This window comes from Vitis vinifera, chromosome 13, assembly GCF_030704535.1.
Source record: "Vitis vinifera cultivar Pinot Noir 40024 chromosome 13, ASM3070453v1".
Lineage (NCBI taxonomy): Eukaryota > Viridiplantae > Streptophyta > Magnoliopsida > Vitales > Vitaceae > Vitis > Vitis vinifera.
Genome location: NC_081817.1, coordinates 28,564,682 through 28,587,259, shown reverse-complemented (window position 1 = coordinate 28,587,259; position 22,578 = coordinate 28,564,682). Strand labels below are relative to the sequence as shown.

At 32.5% G+C, this 22,578-nt stretch overlaps 2 protein-coding genes across 10 annotated transcripts; one reads left to right on the top strand and one right to left on the bottom strand.

Moving 5' to 3' along the window:
- Window positions 1-8,316: 8,316 nt before the first annotated feature.
- On the bottom strand, window positions 8,317-16,689 carry LOC100855141 (SURP and G-patch domain-containing protein 1-like protein). Of its 9 annotated transcripts, none has more exons than XM_059741655.1 (10): window positions 16,568-16,660; window positions 16,387-16,471; window positions 13,753-14,207; window positions 12,492-12,618; window positions 11,570-11,676; window positions 10,502-10,666; window positions 9,539-9,673; window positions 9,216-9,395; window positions 8,866-9,044; window positions 8,317-8,691 (listed from the first exon to the last, which is right to left on the bottom strand). In XM_059741655.1, the coding sequence occupies exons 3-10, from the start codon at window positions 14,162-14,164 to the stop codon at window positions 8,665-8,667; spliced, it is 1,332 nt and encodes a 443-aa protein (XP_059597638.1). In that variant the 5' UTR covers window positions 14,165-14,207; window positions 16,387-16,471; window positions 16,568-16,660; the 3' UTR covers window positions 8,317-8,664. The 9 variants fall into 9 exon arrangements, with proteins under 9 accessions (XP_059597638.1, XP_010659329.1, XP_059597634.1 ...); XM_010661027.3 differs by having other exon boundaries at window positions 11,567-11,676; window positions 16,568-16,659; XM_059741651.1 differs by having other exon boundaries at window positions 11,567-11,676; window positions 13,753-14,203; window positions 16,568-16,659.
- A 2,183-nt stretch (window positions 16,690-18,872) lies between these two features.
- LOC100855321 (uncharacterized) lies at window positions 18,873-22,492 on the top strand. Its single transcript, XM_010661029.3, has 7 exons — window positions 18,873-19,147; window positions 19,281-19,381; window positions 20,782-20,850; window positions 20,954-21,012; window positions 21,530-21,590; window positions 21,676-21,729; window positions 22,142-22,492. The coding sequence occupies exons 1-7, from the start codon at window positions 19,018-19,020 to the stop codon at window positions 22,418-22,420; spliced, it is 753 nt and encodes a 250-aa protein (XP_010659331.1). The 5' UTR covers window positions 18,873-19,017; the 3' UTR covers window positions 22,421-22,492.
- The last annotated feature ends 86 nt before the right edge of the window (window positions 22,493-22,578 follow it).

Below are 22,578 nucleotides of genomic sequence, written 5' to 3'. Positions count from 1 at the left end.
CATTAGAAACTTTTATTAAGAGAATGTGACTCCAAATGATTCAATTAAAAATGTTAAAAATATAAATAATTAATGTGTTTAATTTTTTTTTTTTTAAATATTAAATCTAGGATTCTTAATCAAGCCAAACAAATAATCTTAGCTATGAAAAAATAAAAAATGAAAAAAGTCTAATAATTCACACATATTAAGCTAATCAATGGCAGCTAATCATGAAAGCATTGTATGTTACTTTTAAGCTTAATACATAAAGTAAACCCCACGCCTATGGTATGATGCTTTATTAATCTTTTATAATATTAATCCACCTAAACCATTCCATTATTTGACTTTGGCACAAAAGTCAACTCTTATCTTCAAAGAAAATATTTTACAAAATATTTAGGGTAAGTAAACCCTAAATCATCTTATTTTACAAATATTGTTAACTTTTTAGAATATCTCACTATAAAAATAATATAGATGGTTGATTAGATGAGAATATCATTTTCATTTAAAAATAAAAATAAAAATATAAAAAAAAAGTCGTCTTCAATGAATTTCACCTAACAAAGAAAAAATATATAAATTTGTCAAACAAATACACCCCTAATCTTTCATATGTGAAAGATTAAGAAGTATATGTGTCAATGTCAAACTGTTTAAATTTTTGTGTCTATTTAAATTAATGTGAAAGAAATTCGACACAATTAATAATTTTATCAGTATATTTCTCATAATAATAATAATAATAATAATAATAATAATTTCAAAATCATAAAAAATAAAGTCAATAAAAGAAGAAAGTAGGTTATTTTGAGATGAGTGTGAAACTAATCTTTCATCTAAAAAGTCATCAAAGTCAAAACATTCATGCCCACATCAAGCTAATTTAATTAAAATAATGACAAAAAAATATAAGCCACACAATTAATAATTTTTTTAAATTATTTTAAAGAATTTCAATTGTTTTTCTCAAATCCAAGATGAACCCAAGTCAATTGAGCCATGTTCTTTGAACTTGGAAAAAAAAGAAACAACTCCAAAAAAAACCATGGGTCTAAGAGCATGGTTTCTCAAAAACCCACATATCATTTTCAAAGTGCCCTGTCCCTTAGGCAACAAATCACTTTCTTGACAGCCATCTTTTTGTTGTCTCTTCCATTGGGGAATCAATTTCTTGTACAAGAACCACAGTTCACTGGATAAGACATAAGAAAAATGGATGGGCCATTGAAATGCTTTGACTCCTTTTTCTAAGTATATCATTTTCCTTTTCTACAAGCTCTATATAACTTCTCTCAACCAACTTCTTTTTGTACACTCATTATAATACAAATTATTTTTAATAAAAATTATGGTATGATTTTTTATTTTATTTTTTACTTTTATTTATTCTTTATATTTAATGCATGGGATGTTAAAAGAATATGACTAAGTCAATTTTATTTTTATTTTTCATATTTTGATCACATTAATACCTTCAATATCATACCTACCAAGAGTTCTAAAAGTTTTTTGTTCATACTATGTTGTACAATCATTTAAAGGAATTTGATTACAACTTTTCAAATTCATATATTTAAAATACAAGTTGTGTTTGATGAGATATTATCATTAATTAGGTTTAACTCCTATAAGATCATGTGAATATAACCGATCCTCAATATTTGATTAGACGTCTCTCATTTATAAGATTTGACTCATGCATGAGCTCGTGATATTAATTATAAGATTTTTAAACTAATATCATTGCGCGTGAGTGAATCTTGATATAACAATCAAGACTGATACAAATCATAAAGACTTGTATTGTCGCTTAAATTTGAATTGACATTTGAAAAGCCAAAAGCTTATTTTTACATCAAATATGAAATGGTTGGGAAGTTTTGATTAAAATGTTTATGACTTTTAATATGAAAGCAATGATAAGGTAATTTTTTATAAAAGACGTATTTTATATGCAAAAGTTCTAGACTTTAATAAAACTTTGATAATATCATACTTGTCTTTCTTTTAATTCTAAATTATTTGATCTCTCACATTCATATTTGATCTCTCCGTCGATCGTTTAACACAAAACACAAAACAAATCAAAGAAGTACAATATCAAGATAATAACAAATCTACTCTTAACTAAGTATATTTCAAGTTTTTTTTTCTTTTGAATAGTTTTCGATACAAAAAGTTTTTCACATTTCTTCCTTATTTCTTTAAAGTTTTGTTTGATTCCCAAAAAGTACTAAAAAAAATGTTAAGGAAAACTATTTTTTTATATTTTAATTTCATTATGAAAAATACAAAAAAAAAATCAAATATAATTAAAATTAGTTAAAATTTTATATATTTTAAAATTATTTAATTTTTATATAATCTAGGAAAATAAGTGAAATGGGTTTAAAGAAACATATTAAAAGAATTTATTAAGTTTAAATCTATTATTTATTTTCCTTCATTTTCCACTTTTTACCTCTATTTTCCCTCTAATAAAAGCACAAACAAAAAAAAAAATCCCAATAAAATTCTTAATTATATTATCATGTGATTCATGTCATTAAAAATCCGTACCTTGGATGGGAAAATATCTCCTAAAAAAAATCATGATTTATTTCATAATTATAAGGACCCGACTATATTATCGAAGAGTACTTTTTTTTATAGGAAAACGCACGACTTGATTGGTTTGGTACAATTCAAATCCTATTATTTTATATTTTAGTCTAATTTATTTATATCTTGGTTTCATTATTTTACATCATAATATATATATATATATATATATATATATATATATATATATATATATATATATATATATTTTACACTACTCAAATTTCATATGTTTATAAAAACTCAAATTTCATATGTTTATAAAATGAAGGTTCGCATTTTACTATACACTTTGAATGACTCGTATTTAATATTCGGTAAGTGTCGATTGAATAATTTAGATTTTTCCTAATTATAAACTTAATCACAAAATTTTATTAGTGTTGTTTGCCACATTTGATTGGAAATTGTAATTTATGAAACCTATCAACTCCCATCAGAGTATTAAAATAATCAATAAATTCCTTGACTATCGATGTCATTGTCAAGCTTTATTCATTCAAAGCATTTAATCGGCTATAGTATTGCATGTGAGGCTTAATAACTAACCAAAATAATTTAATAATATGTTACACAATAACGAGAAGAGGTAATAAAAAATAAAATTTAAAAATAGAATAAAAATATATAGATTTACGTGAAAAACTAAACAAAAAAAATTCCGGATATAAGATAATGACATCCACTATATAAAAAAATTAGTATAAAATGGAAGAGTTGTAAATAGTTATAATAGAAATATAATCATCATAACTGTATAAATATATATCATATTATAGTTTCACCACATATATCACATCATGAGCTTTTTGGGTTAAACCAAATAGAATTCACATCATCGAACTCTAACATAACGTAATAGTTTTTTAATTTTTTTTTTTATAATTAAAAAGAGAAGATAAAATGTATTATCAAATTAAAACTAAAGTTTAGGCAATGTAATTGAACTTTTAATAAGCATTTCTTAAAGAAGATATGAAACTAAAAGGAAATTATTCCTTTATATGATCTTTTATTAAAAGGTGTAAATTTAAAAATATATATATATATATATATACATCTAGGGTTGATATCACACCTATCCCTATCCCAAAATAGGGTTCTCATAAAAGAAAGTCTTAACTTTTTACTCCCATACCAGTTATAAATCGAATTTTGACCATTTCGTCTAAAAATTGGTTGATATTGAGTGAAAATAAGTTAAAACATTTTATAACATTTAAGTGATCCACACACGAGTGATATTTGTATACTTAGATATTGACTTCTGATAAATCAAAAGTTTTTTAAAAACCTTAATAACAGTTTATATACTTGTTAAAAAACTAATAATTACAAAAATTAATGAAAAATCAAGAAAATATTATTCCTTACTTAGATTTATGCAAGAAAATATTTTATATTCGATAAAAATCTTTAATACAAAATTTGTGTTTTAAAAATTATAACTTGCACTTCAATTCAAATTTCTAGCTAAAAATGGGACCTAGATAAAGTTTAAGCTTGATTATGATAGAAACATAAAAATTAGGAATAACATATTGTAATAAAAAGCATTAATAAAATAGCATAAAATAACACTAGGAAGTTGTCTCAGTGAAGAGAGCCAAGCCCACAACCATCCAAAAAGCAAATTTTAAAAGTGCCCTCCAACCAAGAACTTGCCTTTTAGAAGGTAGTTGAATGTGTTTGGGTACCCACCAACAGGTAACACCCACCTAATGCTTGGTCTTTTGTGCCCTAATTATTGGGGCACATTCCCCACAAACTTGTTCCCTCAATAATAATCCTCTCAATGCTTAAGAAAATAGAATTATTGTGCTAATGGGAATCTCTCCCCACACACACATTAAGATTATAGAATCCAATAAGAGCTTTATTCTTTCTCTTTTTTTGTGTGGAAAAAAAGCCAAATTTGTAGCTCAAGGAATCTATTGTCTAGATCAAGATAGAATAACCCAATTGTTCTCATATCTTTCAAGCATTTTTTTTTCTTTTCTTTTATGTTCTTTTTCTTTTTCTTTTTTATTTTTTGTGTGTGTGTGGTAATAGATGAGGACATGTTTTGGCCACTAACTAGGGCACAAAATCTTTATGAAGAGGACACTCCCCTCAATTATTGGGTAAATTTATGGGGCTTGAGTGCCCTATTTTATAAGGACTGTCCAAAAAAGTAGGGGCTGTTGGGTAGCATTTGTTTTTGGAATCCTATGATAACTGTTTAATTATATAGAGCTTGAGTGGACATGGTCCTCGAATCCTATGATTAACTTTTTTAATTAGATAGAGCTTGAGTGGACATGCTCCTCGGATCCTATGATAACTGTTTACTTAGATAAGAGCTTGACTGGACATGCTCCTCTCTCTGGGCATCTTGAATCTTCTGTACATTAAGTAATAAACTTACAATTATGGGCATACATATTATAAAATAGATTTAATTGAAAACCCAGATTAAATGTTTAGTACAATAATAAGACGGTCCATAGAATTTTTCTTAATCATACAAATCTATGAATATCAATTCACCAAGCTTAATTCAACAAAAAGCCCCTCTCAAATTTCATCTGGTTCAGTGATTTTCTATATAATTTCTTGTGCTAGTACAGCTAAAAGTCCAGCTGAGGCACTCCTATGGGAATTCGCCCTAGTGGATGGGAGTGGGACAACTCTTCGTCCAAATCAAAATGCCCTGACCTTGAAAAAGGGTGGTGTTAGGCTGTTCGCCCAGCCAAGTGATCCCTCACAATGAATAAAAAAGGCCCAATTTTTATGCATGCAGTGACGTAAGATAAAAAGGACAGATCCGTGATTCTAATGTATAGGTTATGCAAGATAAAAGTGACAGATACTTCATAGAAGGATGAGTCCATATCACCCGAGGTTTGCTTTACCACCAGCTAAAATAAATGCCTAAATATTGGTGCTACTAAATTTCATCAAAAAGATATTCTTTTCTTCCTCCTTATTTTTAAACAAACAACTTTCTAATGAGTAAGCAGACTAGAATCAAAGATGAATGATATTCCCATTGACAAGTTAGATATATACCATGTACCATTCCCAGAACCCCCACATACAGGAAAGCATAGTTTTCAGTATTGGGAATTTTTTCCCTCTGTTCTCAGAGAAGGAAGAAGCTTTTAAGTTTATTCCATGTTATATGCATCGATGCCACTCTATAAAAGCTATTGTCCAACCTACTTGTAAGTTGTAACTTTTAATGTTACATCCTTCTCAATGTATGATGCATCCTATCCTATATTCACACAAAATACTAGATGCTAGATCCTGTTTTGGTTCTCAATTAATCAATACTGTTAGGGTACTCAAGCCCCATGAAAAGAACTTGAATCTTACCTAAACATTAACGTCTATAGCATTGAAAGTTAAACACATGTTTTAAGGGTGTTTATACAAAGTTAAACTCTTGCTTCCACTTCTTCTACTGCTAAACACAGGAGTTAAAAGTTATCCCAACCAAACAGACTCTTAAACTAGAGAAAAAAAGGATGAAAGAATGAGAGCTTTCTGCAAATTACACAAACATTTGATAGGATAATATCCATGCTCTAGGAATCTTCACTTGCAACAAAAGGTAAAAGACAAGTGAGTCATAAAAAGACAGCTTTCACATTCAAAGTCTAATAAAGTTGAGCTGTTTCTGTGGAGGGAAACAAGGACACGTAAAGGCGTATTTGGTTCGATGGTTTCCTGAAAACTTGACTTTTAAGCATAACTAATAGTTCCTTGTAAAAGAAAAGGTGAAGTGTGTGTCTTGAAGGCACAAGAGTTCCCCTATGAGAAGAATCACTCTCCTATGGGAGACTGTTTCTTTGGATATGGAATTTGGTAAGGGTAGCATCCAGTACTTAGATTCTTGTTTTGTCAGTATTGTGATAAGAATTCACAGGTTGAATACCAATCTTTCCTTTCTTTAGCTACCATAGAAGGAAACTCGGAATATTGAAGCTGAGAAGATAAAGTGCGTATTGTCAAAAGAACTCATAAGTGGAGGCATTTACTAGGGCCATTTTCTGCACCTAATTCGGCTCGAATTAGTGAAGTGAACTACTTGGGACCACAGCTATGTGCCCTTGGACACGTCTAGATGTTCAGGTAGGGTGTGATGCCAGGGAATATAAAAAAATGCCAGGAAAGCATTTTTATCATTATACTAGAATTTAGAATCACAATCTACATGCTATCTACATTCTGCACTGCAAGCATAACAGCAAGGAAGGTTATCAAATATGATTTTCAGGATCTAATTTTTAAAATAACACCAAATAGAAGATCAAGGTCAGGCCTTTAGGTGGCTGACATCCAATTCTATTCCTATCAGTTGTTATAATTGAGTGTAGCACGACAGAACAGGTATGGGGCCTTAGAATTGAATAAGCAATGTCACAAAGAAGATAGAATCAAAAGAAATGGAGAGCCTTACCTGCCCAAGTCATAGAAGTTATTAGGAACATTACAATTATGACTCAGCTTCTGCTTCTGGTGACCAGACTAAATAAAATAATCAGATCCAATTCCACACTAACTGGGTCAGCTTGAAGGTTACCTACTTGATTCTCCACTTATGGGAGTAAATGTAACTAAATAATCGTGATGTATACTGAGAAATATGCACAAAGCTAGCCTAGTAAATTAATCAACAGAAAAGCTTGCATCCTAATGTACTTAACCTCATTAACTTCATTCACACACATACTTTGCATGCCCTTCCCGAGCTTTTAATATATTTGCTTATTTTAACTATCAAAAATAATAATAAGTTTGCTCTCTCACACCACTCTTTTTTAAGAATTTTCCCAATTAGGTAAATCCAGTTGCACCATCGTCTGTGATAAATCCTGTGAGCTCCAATAACTACATATATTATTAACTATTGGAGCAAAGAAAACTAATTTGGCTCATCAGGTCCTCTAGCAAACCTCATCTAATCAAATCTGTAACAGGGTTTCTTCACCAGACTGACAGAGTTCCCAAACTTGGCTTGATTTAGTCTGTAGACCATAAATGAGAACGCAGGCTGCATGTGATGGGGGATCCCTTTGTACATTATGGAGGATGCAAAGATATAAATAAAGCACAAATACTTTTTTTTTTTATTGACAGGCAATAAAAGAGAATATATTAATAGTGCCTTAAAAGGAGCACAACAAAGTACACACAACTTATACAACATGTGCCAAAAGGCAAAACAAGGAAAGAAAAAACAAAAAACAACCTCCCTCTCTGAACTTCCAAGCACAAACAATCTACAAAGCCTCTCACAGACACTGATTGATGGTCTATGTAAAGCTTAACCCATTCCAAGAGAAAGGTACCCACTAACATCAATTCTGCCATATCCAGTTCCTAGCCACTTCACAAACCTAAAGAAGAAAGGCCTAGACACCTTTAGACCAAAAATCCATGACCATGTCTAGTTTTATCAGTATGTTTATTAAAAGGTCTGTGCTGCCCTAATTGCATCTAATCCTGGAACTTCCTCGTTGATGTCAATTTGAGAGACCAGATTCAATGGAGTTAGTTGGGTCCAAAGGTAGTAGAATAAGGTGTGAAGCAGTGCATGCACCAGGAAAGCCCAATGTATGGACTATGATTTTCTAGGCCATGTGCTCAGACATGAGAAATATTTTTTTTTTTTTTTTTTTTTTTTAACATTTTAGGCTTTTTGCTTCATACCCTTACTATTGGAAACAACTTCCACAATTTCAAAGTACATGTTTTTTTATTATGAGATCTGACTAACTTAAAAAAATATACTAATCAAGCAGGTACAATGAAATTCCAATCACACAAGGAACAAGATTACCAAAAAAAGGAAAGGTACCCTTAAAAGACAGTCCTCTAAATAATTTGCTAATAAACACTGAATTCACATTAAAAAAGAAAAAGGAAAAAAAAACAACAAAAACAAAAGCTCCAGATAAACTTGCTCCACTCATTCATGCGATACCAATCCATTTTTCCTTTTTCCCATATATAACGAGTAGTTTCACTTCAACTTATTTCTTTAGTTCAATCCTGAGAAGTAAATTGCTTACAAAAGAAAGTTCCTCAGTAGTATGCCTTTCGGGGATTGTTCTGTAAAAGAGACCAAGAAAGCAAGATTAAAATTTATAAAAAAGCAAATATAGGTAACCTTTATTAACTAAACAAACACAAGCTCAGGCTTCCAAATATCAAAATTTAGTTGATAAATCGCCACAACAACAAAAACAGATGGATGGAGAAAAGGTCATGGAGTATAGGTTATACCAGAGGGTTTGGTCTGTAACGATAACCAAGCATCATCCGCTTCTTGTACTGTTCATATATGTCATCATCAGCAGTTACCTCACCAGGCTGTTGAGCACCAACCCCCAAGTTGTCCAACTTCACATTTCCAGCCATGATTGGATCTGCAATACCATTTCTAGAGCTCCCCAAACCCTCACCTGCAATCCAGAAATGACAAACCAGAAATGACAAACTAGCAGCATATTCAAATATCTATATATTATCAACCAACTAAAAGGTCAATCACAATTTCCCAAACAACAGGAATCATATTTGTACGAGCAATCGAGTGAGAGAGAGAGAGAGAGAGAGTGGAGAGGGTGTAGAACCTTCTTTCCAACCCATTTTAGACAGGAGTTTATGCCCAACATTGTCAGCCTGGATTTTTGCCCTTTCTGCAGCCTCTCTAGCAGCTTTCTGCGCAGCCGCATCATTGCAGGTAGACAAGAACTTTTCAAGCTCTTCTTGAGGGATATAGTCACCCATGTGATGACCTTTCTTCCCAGGAGCTGGAGCCAAAAATTTGAGAAAATATGCCATACAAGGGCAGGTTGAAGAGTTAAATTGTTTATGTTTTGGGCCTGGTAAAGGCAAAAAAAAAAATGTTTCTAGTATCCCAAGGGGACATATAATTTAACGAACAGATACAAACTTTGAAGAGAAGCAGGCGGAGGCATTTCATCTTTTGACTGCTTAGGCTGCCTCCTCCTCTCTTCCTGCGCCGCTTTCTTCATGTAAAACTCCATCATTGCTATAGGATCTGCACCTGTTGGTGCACTAGATTCACCTACAAGCAGAAGCATACATAATAACAATATACACAACCAAGTGCCAAGTGACTGAAAGTATATCCATCATTTAATTGAAATATTATTATGATTACTGACATGCAAAATATGGAAATATAACACCTGTAAGATATTATAGACAAAATTACAAATATAACAAGTCTATGTGATGATATAAGGTCAAAAGAAAGCCACAACTTAAATTATCTATTTTAAGAAATGTCTATGAACTCTTGGCTCTAAAACAAACAGAAAGGAGTCCCTTATAAGGAGGAAAGAAGCAAAGTCATTTTTTCCAAATTCATTTCTCTTAATTTCAAGAGACACACTTTAAGGCTTCTGAAATTCAGTTCTCAACCCTTCCCCAACCCCCCACCCACACCAAGCAAAGAAAATAAATAAATAAAGGTAAAAATAAAAATAAAAAGCAAAAGAGAAATAAAATAGATCAAGGGAAAACAAGTGCTAAATCAATGCTAATTTAAGCCAATGAGATTATGGTTTAATGGACCCATTTGGCCACGGTAACTTCATTACCTAACATATGTAGTAAAAATAAACAAATAAATAAGAAGAAAAAAATTGCTTAGATGTCCTCTAGGACAAAGATTCTAGAAGAGAACCTACAAATGTCTCAAAACAAGCACAAATGTGGGGTTTCCAATATTTTCAAACGTTGTGATTTCCTAAAATTTTGGCTTGTGTGAATTATGTGTCAACCAATACCGATAAAGACACCTAAAACATGACCATAACTACGCAACCTAGATTGTCAACAGAACAAACTTTCACCAATGGAAAACAAACACGAAAATATCGGTACATACCATAACCAGCTCTTCCAGCCAATGCTGCTTGAACAGAACTACCCGAAGCCCTAGTGTCCTCAGTGGCTTCATATAAAGCTGAGGTTGGGATTTGATAATTAGATCGCTGCTGAACTGACCTTTGAGAACCACTAGTTGATTTAGGAGCTGACGTGCTTGTACCACCTATACAATAGAGGCCCATAAATAACTTTTTTATTCTAAAAATAGGAAAAGAGAGAACAAAAACATTTTTTAGATAGGTAAAGAAAAGAGGAAACAAGAGAGAACAAAAACATCAATAATTGTCAACTTTTTCATAACCAAACAAAAAGGATAATTCTTCAATTAGCTTTGCAGGACCAGCTACTGTACTAAAAATGTGAACAACAAATCAAGAAATGAGGGCCTGGAAGTGAGACACTCCAAAAGTTTTGAATCTTATCAGAAATAGTAAATTCAAACATGTCATGGTTTCAAGAGCTCAAAAATAAATAGATAGAAATGACATCATGAACACATCCATCTGTAAAACCAGTTACAAACATTAACAAAACTCTGGAGAAGCAGATTCAAGATCAAAATTAAAAAATAATTAGGGCAACAAGGGAAACTCCAATTAAAACAAAAAGGACCATTGCCAAACTTGAACAAAAAACAATATAGCATGTGAAGGATAATCACAATTAAAACCTCATATACAATTCCAGGAACCATCCCATAGTAATTAACAACTTCTAAAATTCAAATACAATTAGTAAATTATCGCTTCACTTTACACTTTAATTTTCAGATATTGATAGTGTCCTCCAGCTCACTATTTAACATATGACCATTGTAGAGTCATTTTGATTAGGGTGCATGGCATCTCAAAACTATTTTGATCTAAGATGTATGTTTTAGCATCTATCTCACTTTTCTCAACACTTATTTCTGCTGGTGTGATACATACAGAACAAACATTAATGTTCACAAAAATGGTTGTGGTTATTTCCCCTCCAAATCAATATTTGAAACTCACATGGATGAGTATCACCAAAAAGTAGTTTCAGACTAGGGTAACATAAAATGAAGAGATGGAAGTACCACCACTCTGTGATGTCTGGGAATCCCTAGTCTGTGAAAGAGTCTTTTCCTCTTCAGCAAGCCGATATTCATAGTATTTGTAATCTGCGCATCCCTCATCGAATAAAAATCTGTAAATAAGAACAAACACCAAATATATATAATTAAGATAACACAATAGAAGTTTCATAGGGAAAAACCAACAAAAACCCTAATGTCAATGGGAATTGTAATGCCCATATCCTTTTTTAAGGTACAAAAACTATCAATCAAAAGACAGAAATTATATGGCATTGGGTCTAAGAGGAACTACAAATCTATATGACCATATAGAAACTTCCACTTAAGTTCACCTCCCAAAAAACAAAAAAGAAAAAAAGAGAATGAAAATCAAGCAGCTTTGGTACAGAATTTTCATGTGAAAATTGAAACCAGCAATTGAAACACAACATGCTAACATTCCAGATTAATTAACATTTTACAGAGTCTCCACATTAAATAACATTAAAATTTTCACTTTCAATCTCCCAAAGTCCTAATACAGTTCTCATTCCCTCTCATAATCATAAAAGGACAGCCCTCCTTCCCAAGCCAAAAAGGTTTTTTAACGAAAAAATGCTAAAATATGGAGACTTCAGGCAAAAAATTATGTATCCCAAGCTTACACAAATGTTTAGAACCAAGAGTTGATATAGAGAGAGAGAGAGAGCAGGGGCAAGAGTGACAAGTTGCATATAGTAATAATCACATGTGAAGAAGCTGGAAAACATCAGAAAACTTTTATGAAATGAACTTGTGGATACTGATGGTCCACCAGTTCGAAACAAGGGAGACACAGGTTCTTATGCATTTCAAAAATTACCCAGGCAAGTAGGAACCTACTGTGACAGGTAGAAATCAAGAAAGCATGTGATAATTAAAAATAACTTGGCAAGACAAAACATACTTAAAAGGGGTATCTCCAGGATTTCTTTGACGAGTAACATCTTCAAATTGTCTTCCATTTTTTGCCACAAAACTCGCAAGTTTGTCTGCAACTTTCTTCACTGCAGGATCACTTGGGGAAGGTGGTGCTGCATGTCACTTAAAGAACTGATTAATACCGAGAGCATGAACAAGGGAATGCAAATAACTCTTGTAGCAGGCGTGCCACATTTTCCAAATCTTTCATTGAACATCTCTTCCCACCAATGTTGATAGGGACTTAAGGAATAAGCTGCATTCATGAGATGGAAAATTCAAGAATGTTTTGTTCTCTTTATCCACCAGTTCAAGAGTAGAGAAGATATAGACCTAGAGGAGTTCCTGAATAACAGTGTCCTTAATGAAGAGAACAAACTTTTGTTTCCATGACAGGAGAAACTGTTTTATAAAGGAGAAGAGAGACCGTTTTAACAAGGAATTGCCTCAGACTATTAGAACTACTATAACCCAGGGTTAACACTCTATAACTGCCAGGGCAGCTCCTAAGGTATTTTGTGTCTGAGCCAACCAATTATTTGTAACTAAAGTAAAAAAATACATGTTCAATAACAATCCATGAGATAAATAGGACAACTTATGTCCAATGAGGCCTACAATATAGGCAATGGAACAGCCTTCTCCTCTTGAAGAAAGAGGGCAATTTTAAAGTGAATAAATGCAAGCATGGTAGTTGAGATGTAACAATGACCAAGCAACAACCAGATATTAAGGGTAATAGTCTTCAGTCCAATAAAATCTTACATTAACTTAAACTAAAAGATGTAAAAACAATTGACAAGAACATCAGTCAAGGAAAAAGTAAGTAAAAGAATATATGGCAAAGATCTTGAATCTGACTTTATCGGTTTTAAAAGAACCCTAGTACAAAGCCAATCCAACCATGCAAGGTAAAGTAATTTGCATGGAAAACATGATCATGTGATGCTACTAGGTGTGAGCCTAACTGTAAAAGATACAAGGCTGAAAAAAAAAAAATTTAACTATTGCAGCATGTACCTATAGATTTATTCGTATTTGTATCATATGTGCATGAGATGAGGTGTGTAGGGAAACTATATATACTCCAACAGCAGTAGAAAAGTGCTATTGATACAATGAACATGGATGTTTAAATTGGGAATCTCTCTTCCAGTTTTGTGGCTCAAAGAGAGAACCAAAAGACCTGCACAACCCTTCTGTTCCAACCCAACCAGATAAAGGATATTCATATAGGCAGTAATTACCAACATCTACTTGTGGTGATGGATGCTCAGAGGAATCTTTTTGACCCAACTTCTGTCGTTTCATTGGTGCATCACTGGACAAATTTCCAGCATCGGTTTCTTCTTCATCCTCATCTGCACCTAACTTAACAGGAGGTGGCACAAGCTTTGACTTTTGTTTCAAGCTGAAGGCAAGCTTGCCATTTGGTGCAGCCAGGGGAGTTTTGCGGGTGCCATTAGTCTTAGATACATTGTTGGTTTTACTAGGGATTGAATTAGGAGTTGAGGTTGCTGGCACAACCATGCGCTGTTTAGGCTCCTCCAATTTGGCACCCTTCCCCTTCTCCTTCTCGTTCTCTTGCTGAAGCTGTTTGAATCTCTCCATAAATGAACCATCATTAACGAATAGGCTAGGAGCCGCTCCTTTCTCCATTGTAAACCCAAGCGCGTTTAGGCTGCTTACGGAAATCCACTGTCTGACAAGCAATCTTACAAGCTATTTAGACATTGAAATGGAACTATACGTTTGATCTCTGTGACTTTGATTAATTAGCATTCCTTAATTCTCAAAATCAGAAAAGAGGATAAACTAGCATGCATTAAAGTAACACAATTTTAATTGAAAGTTAATATATGTTAATTTTAACAGCTAATGAGCAGGAAAAAATGGTGGTCTCATTAATCTAGTTCTAGAAAATTTTTATGTTAATTTGCGAGCATTAGAAGAGTAAATATATAGACATTATTAATTTAATACAACGAAGCATATGTCAATGAAAATAACAGCTATAAAACTCATCAAAAAAGTTTAAATTGGAAAAAGCAAGAAAACAAACATTGGGGAGACTTTAATTCATCCAAGAAAGGCGCAAGTTATACCATTTACTGAACAGACATTTCTTCAAAATAAAATAATTGCATCTCCTACAATATTTTCAGAACAAAACTACTGTACGTACAGGCTGAACATAACTGCCAGTACAAATATTCTAATGCTTTGATGCCTCCTATGAGAGGAAAACCACTATTGACCAATTAGTTACATGAACCAAGAAAAAAACAGCACAAGGAAAACAATTGAAAGGGGGAGAGTAAAACAACAGTCAGCTCCCCTGACACAACAAACCAATTCCAAAAACTACACCCATGTAGCATAACTGTGCCTCATAACTTATTGGAATCAAAAAGTTATATTAAATCTCGAACCATTCAGAAAGAAAACACTGGTTATGGAACCAGGTATTTGACTAAGTGACATATTTGCCTCAACAAGCAAAGCATTTAAATACTGAGCTGGAAGTGGCCACATTAATCTTCTTCAACTTTGTATCAATAATGAAAGAACAGTGTGGAGCCACATTTTTCATGTGTATCAATTGACTTGGGCAGTTGATATTTTCAACCTAATGTTCCCAATAATGCTGCATGATTTTAATTTAGTAAATTAAGTCATGCAACTCAAGGAAACTTTGTGCACTGTTCACCTTCGGGACAATTCAGTCCATGACCGAGGAGAACAGCACAAGCAATAATTATTATTCTGGGCAAAAATATTTCATGGTCCTGGCCCACTATGATTTCTTCCACTCAAAAATCAACATGTGGGAAAAAATCTAATGCTTGTTCCTTACCCTATCACAATTTCTGCATGAAACGTCCCCGAAGGATCAGGACCATAAATTTCTTTCCCATGTTGTTTCATGCAGTTCTAGAAAAATCATTATAGGAAGGACATGTTATTCTTAAACATGTGTTGGGGTCCAGTATATGTTCCTTTGAGCAGTACTCTCAATTCTAAACCCCGCAAATCATTGCAGAATATTTAAAATTCATCTTAGGAAAAATACACATGCATTTCCACTAGGCAAGATTTAATGTACTCAGGGAAAAAAATCCAAATCCTTTACACAAAAGTAGATTTCTAGCCATCTCAATCCTACACCTCTAGATTGTCTTCCAAGAGAACTATGGAAAAATAGAAGAAAGAAAAATGAAAATGAAATCCCACATATTCTTTTTTTTCTTTTTCGTTCTTAAAAGAAACATGACAGTGCAGTGGGCTCAACTGAGCTGATAGTTTCTATTTCGCAAAACCCAAAAGAAATGAATATATTGATATCTAGAAAATCCAATTCTGGGAAAATTCTCATACCACAACTAGATAAAATCAGCCCCATCCAGATTCAGTGTCAAAGGTAATTGGATTAAAACCTAAAAAATTCAAAAGGAAAAAACTCAACGAAACCCTAAACTTAATTCAATCATCTAAAAGTTGATTTCTTCAAACTACCAGTTTGTATCAACAACAACCAACTGGCTATCCAAATAATAAAATTCAATAACAAGTAACCATAAAACCTTGTCCCGGCTGCAGTGGGCATACATAAATAAATTGTCTATTATCTTGAAAACCAAAATAAAGGGGCATATTGGTTTCAAGGAAGTTTAATTCTTCAAAAATTTTCACACAATAACCAAGTACAAAATCTGCCAAGGCCAAGAGATGAAACCAGTTGAATTGAAACCCCAAAAAATAAATAACAATAATAATAATAACCGCATACCTAACTCCATGAACAAACCCCAAAATGGAAATCAATTACCTAGAAATATCCAGAGCCCAACATATAAAACCACCAATTCACACCAACTTACCCGCATCCACGAGCCCTAATCCGGTTCGGTTCCCGAGAAACCTTAGTAAAATAACAGGAGAAAAAAGGACGGAATTTCACACCGGCTGCTATGAGATTCCGGGGTTTTCAATTATTTTCCAGTGGTTTCTTGGCAACCAAACAAAGAAACGATGAAGCGAAACACGTATCAAAAGAGTTACCTGATCTTAAATCTCCACCTTCTGGTCGGAGAAATTGACGAAACCCTAAACCAGAGATCGCGAATCGCGCTGGAGCGAAGGGCGAATTAGGTGTATTGGGTGGGGCATTTTATACGTAGATGAATTTTCAGTTTTGCCACTAAACTTTATGAAAATAGTCAAATTGGACCAGTAATTTATAATATTTTAAAAGGCCCCTCTTCTTTTTTAAATAACATTTTACCCCTTCATGGAATAATAATAAAACATTAAAACGTGTTTGACCGTGTTTTTAGTAAAAGTGTTTTCTCTACGAATATTTTTAAGAGAATCGTCTATCAAATATTTTTCATAAAACACTATAAATGATTTTTTAATACTACAAGTGATTTTTTTTATTTTTAAAAGCGTTTCCCAAATTTTATCAAATGCTTAAAGTTAAAAAAGTTTTCTAAAATTACTATTAAACATATTCTTAGACATGTCATTTTGCTTTGGATGAAAAATAAGATCTCAAGACAAAGTGATTCCTAAAATGTTTTGGGTTTTATTATGCAAATTTTAATGGCATCATCAATAAAGCAAAGTTTTTTAAGGTTAATAGTTGTAATGTTATTGTAGGTTTATAGCTAATTTTATTAATTATGCTTTGATTTTAAAAGTTCATTTGATAATAATTTTAATAAATATTTATAAGAGTATGTTCGATAGTGATTATAGAAAGTGTTTTTAATATTTTTAACACTTTAAAATTTTTATCATTTAAGTATTAAAAATATTAAAGACGTTTCATAAAATTACTGTCAAACACATTATTAATTAAAAAAAAATGTTTTTGAACAAATATTGAGTGTGTTTCATAGTATTTTTAGGAAGCATTTCCAATATTTCTCAAGCACTTTAATTTTTTTTATCATTCAAGTATTATAAATATTATAAAGGTTTGCTAAAATCATTGTCAAACACACTCAAATGCGTTTAATTGTGATTTTAAAAAATGTTTATAGCATTTATAACTCTTGAAAATTTTTATTTTCAAGTATTATAAAAATTATAAACATTTTATAGGATCACTATCAAATGTGTTTTTATTTTTTTTACTTTTTTATAGTGATTTTATAAAGTTTTTTTAACTATTTTAATACTTGAAATATAAAAATTTTCAAGTATCAAAAAGGTTAAACGTGTCTTTTAGACTTATTATCAAACGGAAGTGTTTAGTAAAATTTATAAAACACTTTTAAAAAAATTTAAAATTACTTAGAGTTCATTTGACAACGAGTTTAGAAAACATTTTTTTTACGTTAAAAAGTTAATAATAAGTATTTGACAAAATTTATGAAATACTTTAAAAAAAATTTTAAATCATTTATAGTATTAAAAAAATCACTTGTATTATTTTGCAACAGAAAGACGATGTATTTGTTAATAAATTTAAAAGTGATTTTAGGAAGTGTTTTTAATTTTTATAACACTTAAAAAATGTTGTCTTTAAGATATTAAAAAACTATAAACACTTTCTATAATCATTTTCTCACATAATAATAGATGATTGTTATAACGTAAAAGTTATATTATTACGTTTTTGCCATAATTTATTTTTTAAAAAATGCTTACATTTATAAGAATATTGATTATTTGAGTATAAATAACACTAATATTACTCATCCCGGTGATAACTTTTTTATCCCTAAAAAATCATAATTTTACCATAACTTAAACTTCTAATTAAAAATATAATGACCAAAGTTTTATATTTCATATAAGATGACACAGTTTGACATGATTCATGGACACAACGTGATCTTAATATGTTTTTTCACATGTTTTTGTTGAATATAAATGAGTTTGAGTCAAATATTTTTCAATCTGCATAAACTTGTTTAATAAATAACTTTTGGATCAATTTGTATAATATGAATTTAACCCCAAATTAATCCATCTAGTAATCCCACTATTAACTTAATTACTTCTTTCAATTATTTATCTTAAACTTGCTTCATTTTACATTTATTTTTTAATAAATAAGTCAATCGAGTCATAAATTTGTTATCGGGTTTGGGTTGAGTCATGTTGTAGAATACATAAGTTTTGACATGATACGAACACGACCCACCAACACAAATTGTCACCTCTGATTTTAATTAATTTGGTTGATTGAATGTCCTTAACAAATCAATTAAAGATTGTGGACACGTATTACTCCAGGCTAATTATAAAAATTAATTACCAATTCTACAAAAAATTTTAAAAAATGCACATAACATATTAATTTATTTAAAAAAAAAAAAAGACAAAAAAAAGGGGAAAAATAAAAAAGGTGGAAAAAAGGAGGGAGAAAGAGAGAGAGTCTACGATAAGGAGTCATTTCTAATTCAAACATTAGGATAAAACAGAAACCTCAAATCCAAAACCCACAGCCACCTCCGCTGCTCCACACCCACCGGCAGCGGCGGAGACAGACGCCTGGAATGGATTCCACCAGTCTCAAAACCCTAAACGCCATAGCCCCTTTTCATTTCCGTACAAGGGTCTCTCTCTTTCGCCCATTTTTCCTCCACCAAGTCCACAGAAACCGCTTCTATCCCATTTGCTCTCTCTGTACTCCATATTTTCCTCTTTGCTCCCTTTTGCTTTCTTTCTCTTTCGTAGAATTGAACCCGCATAACCTTCTTCATAGTAGGGATTTTTCCATTTTTTTAGCTTAATTTCTGTATCTTTTTTGTGGGTGCAGCTAAAAGAGGCAGTGACAGTTCATTGCCTAATGGTGCTGGTGAGAGAGTTGCTGAAATCTCCAATAACAGGCTTCTTCAGGTGGTTTTGGTTTCTCCTCAGGTAATGATATCGAAAATCTGGTAATTGGTTTTGTTTCAATTGGGTTTTCTGAGTGGCAAGTGATATTATTGGTGATTGAAGTGGGGTTTTGGTACTGAATTATGTTTTTCAGATGATCTCTTACGTATACATAGTAGAAATTAAGATCCTTCATAGCAGAATTGTTTGAGGGTATGTTGTTAGTGTGTTGTTATATTTATGCTTAAGCGTGTTTATGTATGTATTCAAAATTATGATTTTTGTAGAAGATGTGACTAGGTGTTTATGAGAATTTGCGCATCTATATATCTGAAACCAGGTGTGTTGGGTGGAAAAGGTTATACGTTTTTTCTGGAAATCGAGACCCGTTATAGCAGAATTGTTATGGATGGTTATAGTGTTTTGTTGATGTGTTATATGTGTGTTACATGAGTGTGCAGTGTGCATCTGTCCGAAATTTCAAATCTTTTGATGAATATGAAACATGAACATGGATAAGATTAGGACTTTTGGTGTAGCACTTCATGGAGCAGAAAATTGGTATCTAAGAACGGGGAAATGATGGGAAAAAAATGAGTGATTATAAATTTTTAAGGAAACAGTAGGTAACATAGTTTGCTTTAGAAATGGTGTTGGCAACAAACCCTGGAAAACTCCCATTCTGGAGCAATACCATGTAGGCTATTGTGATGAGAGAGCTGGACTTTTTTGAAGTGATGGAAAATGGTTTATCTTATATTTTTTGGGGTTCCATTTTCCAGGAAAGAGGCTGGACTTATCCTTATTTCAGATCAGGTTGATGGATTTCTTAAACAATATAGCTTAGCAGTTTCAGAGTCTTGATGATAACTAGTCCCATTCAACCTCATGGACACATTTCTTTCACATTAGGAACCTGTGTCCTTAAACTTAATTTGTCTCCTTTTAGATTGTCTCCTGTCCATAATGGCAAAAGGCATCAAATCTCCATGAACCATTGGATGTAGTGTTAAACACGTCTTCTCTGGACAATGCAAGCAACTGATTTGATAAAAGGAATGGTACCACTGTAAAAAAGAACAAGAATATTAACTAGAAATGCCACTTGGTTGGATTTTTGGTGATTAGTGTACCCAATTTGTTGGGGTTTGTGTCCATGCCTTTGTCAATTCTGTTTGGTACATTGGAAGTAAACAATCGAATAGGTTATTACTTAAATTTTTAAAGAATGAAGTTTGTGCGTTTTTCCCACTTTTGTAACTTCCTCTTTCTCACAATTCTTCTTAATTTAATTTATTATTTTTTCCAATTTTACACAACAATCATGTGGTAAATTCTAAAACTCTGCGACTCCACAAGTGACAATACTTTTCTTTTTCTTTTGGGTTGCCAACAGCTTCAATTTCTTGAGGCTGGCTCTGAGATTTTCTTGTTCCTTGCAGATTCCTGGGAACACAGGAACCATTGCCAGAACATGTGCAGCATCAGCTGTTGGACTTCACCTAATCGAGGTAGAAGTTGCCTATTGTCACCCCTCTAGTCCTTCTCTTTTGTCTTTTAAGATGCTTACATTAGGTTTACTTCTAACAATGTTGAAGTTTTATATCCCTCCAGCCATTAGGATTTCAGGTGGATGATGCAAAACTGAAGCGTGCTGGGTTGGATTATTGGCCGTATCCTAGCAAATCTGTTCTATTTGTACAATAGGTTATTTTCATAAACTGTGATTAGAATTTAAAGGGTGTGGTAAGCTTTTTTTTTTTCTATGTTTCATTTCCTAATGCCCTGAGGTTCATAGCAATTGAGTGGCATTCTTTATATGGACATGTCTGCTCAATAGAAAATATGGTTTAGAAATTTAGATAGATTGAAAAAGAAGGATTCATGTAGTTGAGCCGAACTCAAGTAATTGGGAGTAAACATTTTGTTGATTTTAGTTGAATATCTGTTTTTGTAATTTATGATACAATTGCTGGTTCACATGCTTGCCTGTCAGGCTTGACATGACATGCAGGATTCTTAATAATTAATCTTCAGAGGGTCAGTGACTCATTCAAACTTCTAGATCTCCAACTATAGTTTCTGCAGTTGTTTTATTAAATTTGATATCTGCCATGTACTCAAATTGTTATGAACTAACTTGCAACAAAAAAGTTGTGACTATGTCAACAATTAACTCTTTTGTACTAGATATGTGGTTGTTAAAGTTCATGACTCGTGGGCAGAATTTCGGGAATATTTCAGACAACAGGTTTTTCCTTATCTTCAATAATGGATTCTGAAAGCCCACCTAGCGCTTTCCCTTAAATTCTATATGTTCTCTCCTTTTGGTGCAGGAAGGAGAAAAGCGGTTGTTGGCATTTACCAAGAGAGGAACAAACATTCATTCTGTAAGTTGCCCCTCCCTTTTGTCTCATCAATTATGAAGGATTTTTCCAACCCTGAGGGGTAGCTCAGTTGGTCCGGTCTTGGGTTTGCTCCCCAATGGTCACCAGTTCGAGTCCCCTCAAGGCTACTGGAGGTTTACCCGGTCGTTAACTTCAGAGCCCTGTGGGATTAGTCGAGGTGCGCGTAAGCTGGCCTGGACATCCACAGATATAAAAAAAAAAATAAAAATTATGAAGGATTTTTCCTGATTGAAAGTATGTAGTGTAACACTAAGAACGATGATGGGTTTCTCTTTATTGCCATCTTTCTTGGTTTTCTTTCTGTCATGTGTGTGTTCACTAGATACACATCATCAAATTTCATATATATATGAACATTTTTAGGAATCAGACATGTTGCTTTATATTCTTTCAGGATTTCTCCTATAGAAAAGGAGATTGGCTCATATTCGGCTCGGAAACTTGTGGGCTACCACCTGAAGCTCTGCTTGACTGCAAGAGTGAAGCCCTTGGCGGTGGTACAATTCGAATCCCAATGGTTGAAACTTATGTTAGATGTTTGAATCTCTCTGTGAGTGTTGGCATTGCTTTATATGAAGCATCCAGACAGCTAAACTATGAGCAACTTCAATTCCCATCTGATCCTCCTACTGATAGCAGCAAATCATTTCTTACTGAAGACATTTTTGCATGAATTCAATTATATCAGAACTTCATTATTTCCTAGCAATCTGAATTGAAAGAGAAGGCCTCAAGTTTTTATGGCGGTTGTTATAGATTATTCTCATGCATATAATTTTCCATGAAATACCTGCTTGCAAAGCCGGTTTTATTTGTTGCTTGATTAGAGAT

Excerpts from the sequence above, each read along its gene's own strand:
- LOC100855141 (XM_059741651.1), bottom strand. Across the intron at positions 9,045-9,215 it reads TAAAATGGGTTGGAAAGAAG|GTGAGGGTTTGGGGAGCTCT; the intron begins GTTCTACACCCT and ends TCTGGATTGCAG. Across the intron at positions 8,692-8,865 it reads GTTACAGACCAAACCCTCTG|AACAATCCCCGAAAGGCATA; the intron begins GTATAACCTATA and ends TCTCTTTTACAG.
- LOC100855321 (XM_010661029.3), top strand. The coding sequence starts at position 19,018 with ATGGATTCCACCAGTCTCAAAACCCTAAACGCCATAGCCCCTTTTCAT. Across the intron at positions 19,148-19,280 it reads CTATCCCATTTGCTCTCTCT|CTAAAAGAGGCAGTGACAGT; the intron begins GTACTCCATATT and ends TTGTGGGTGCAG. Across the intron at positions 20,851-20,953 it reads TTGGACTTCACCTAATCGAG|CCATTAGGATTTCAGGTGGA; the intron begins GTAGAAGTTGCC and ends ATATCCCTCCAG.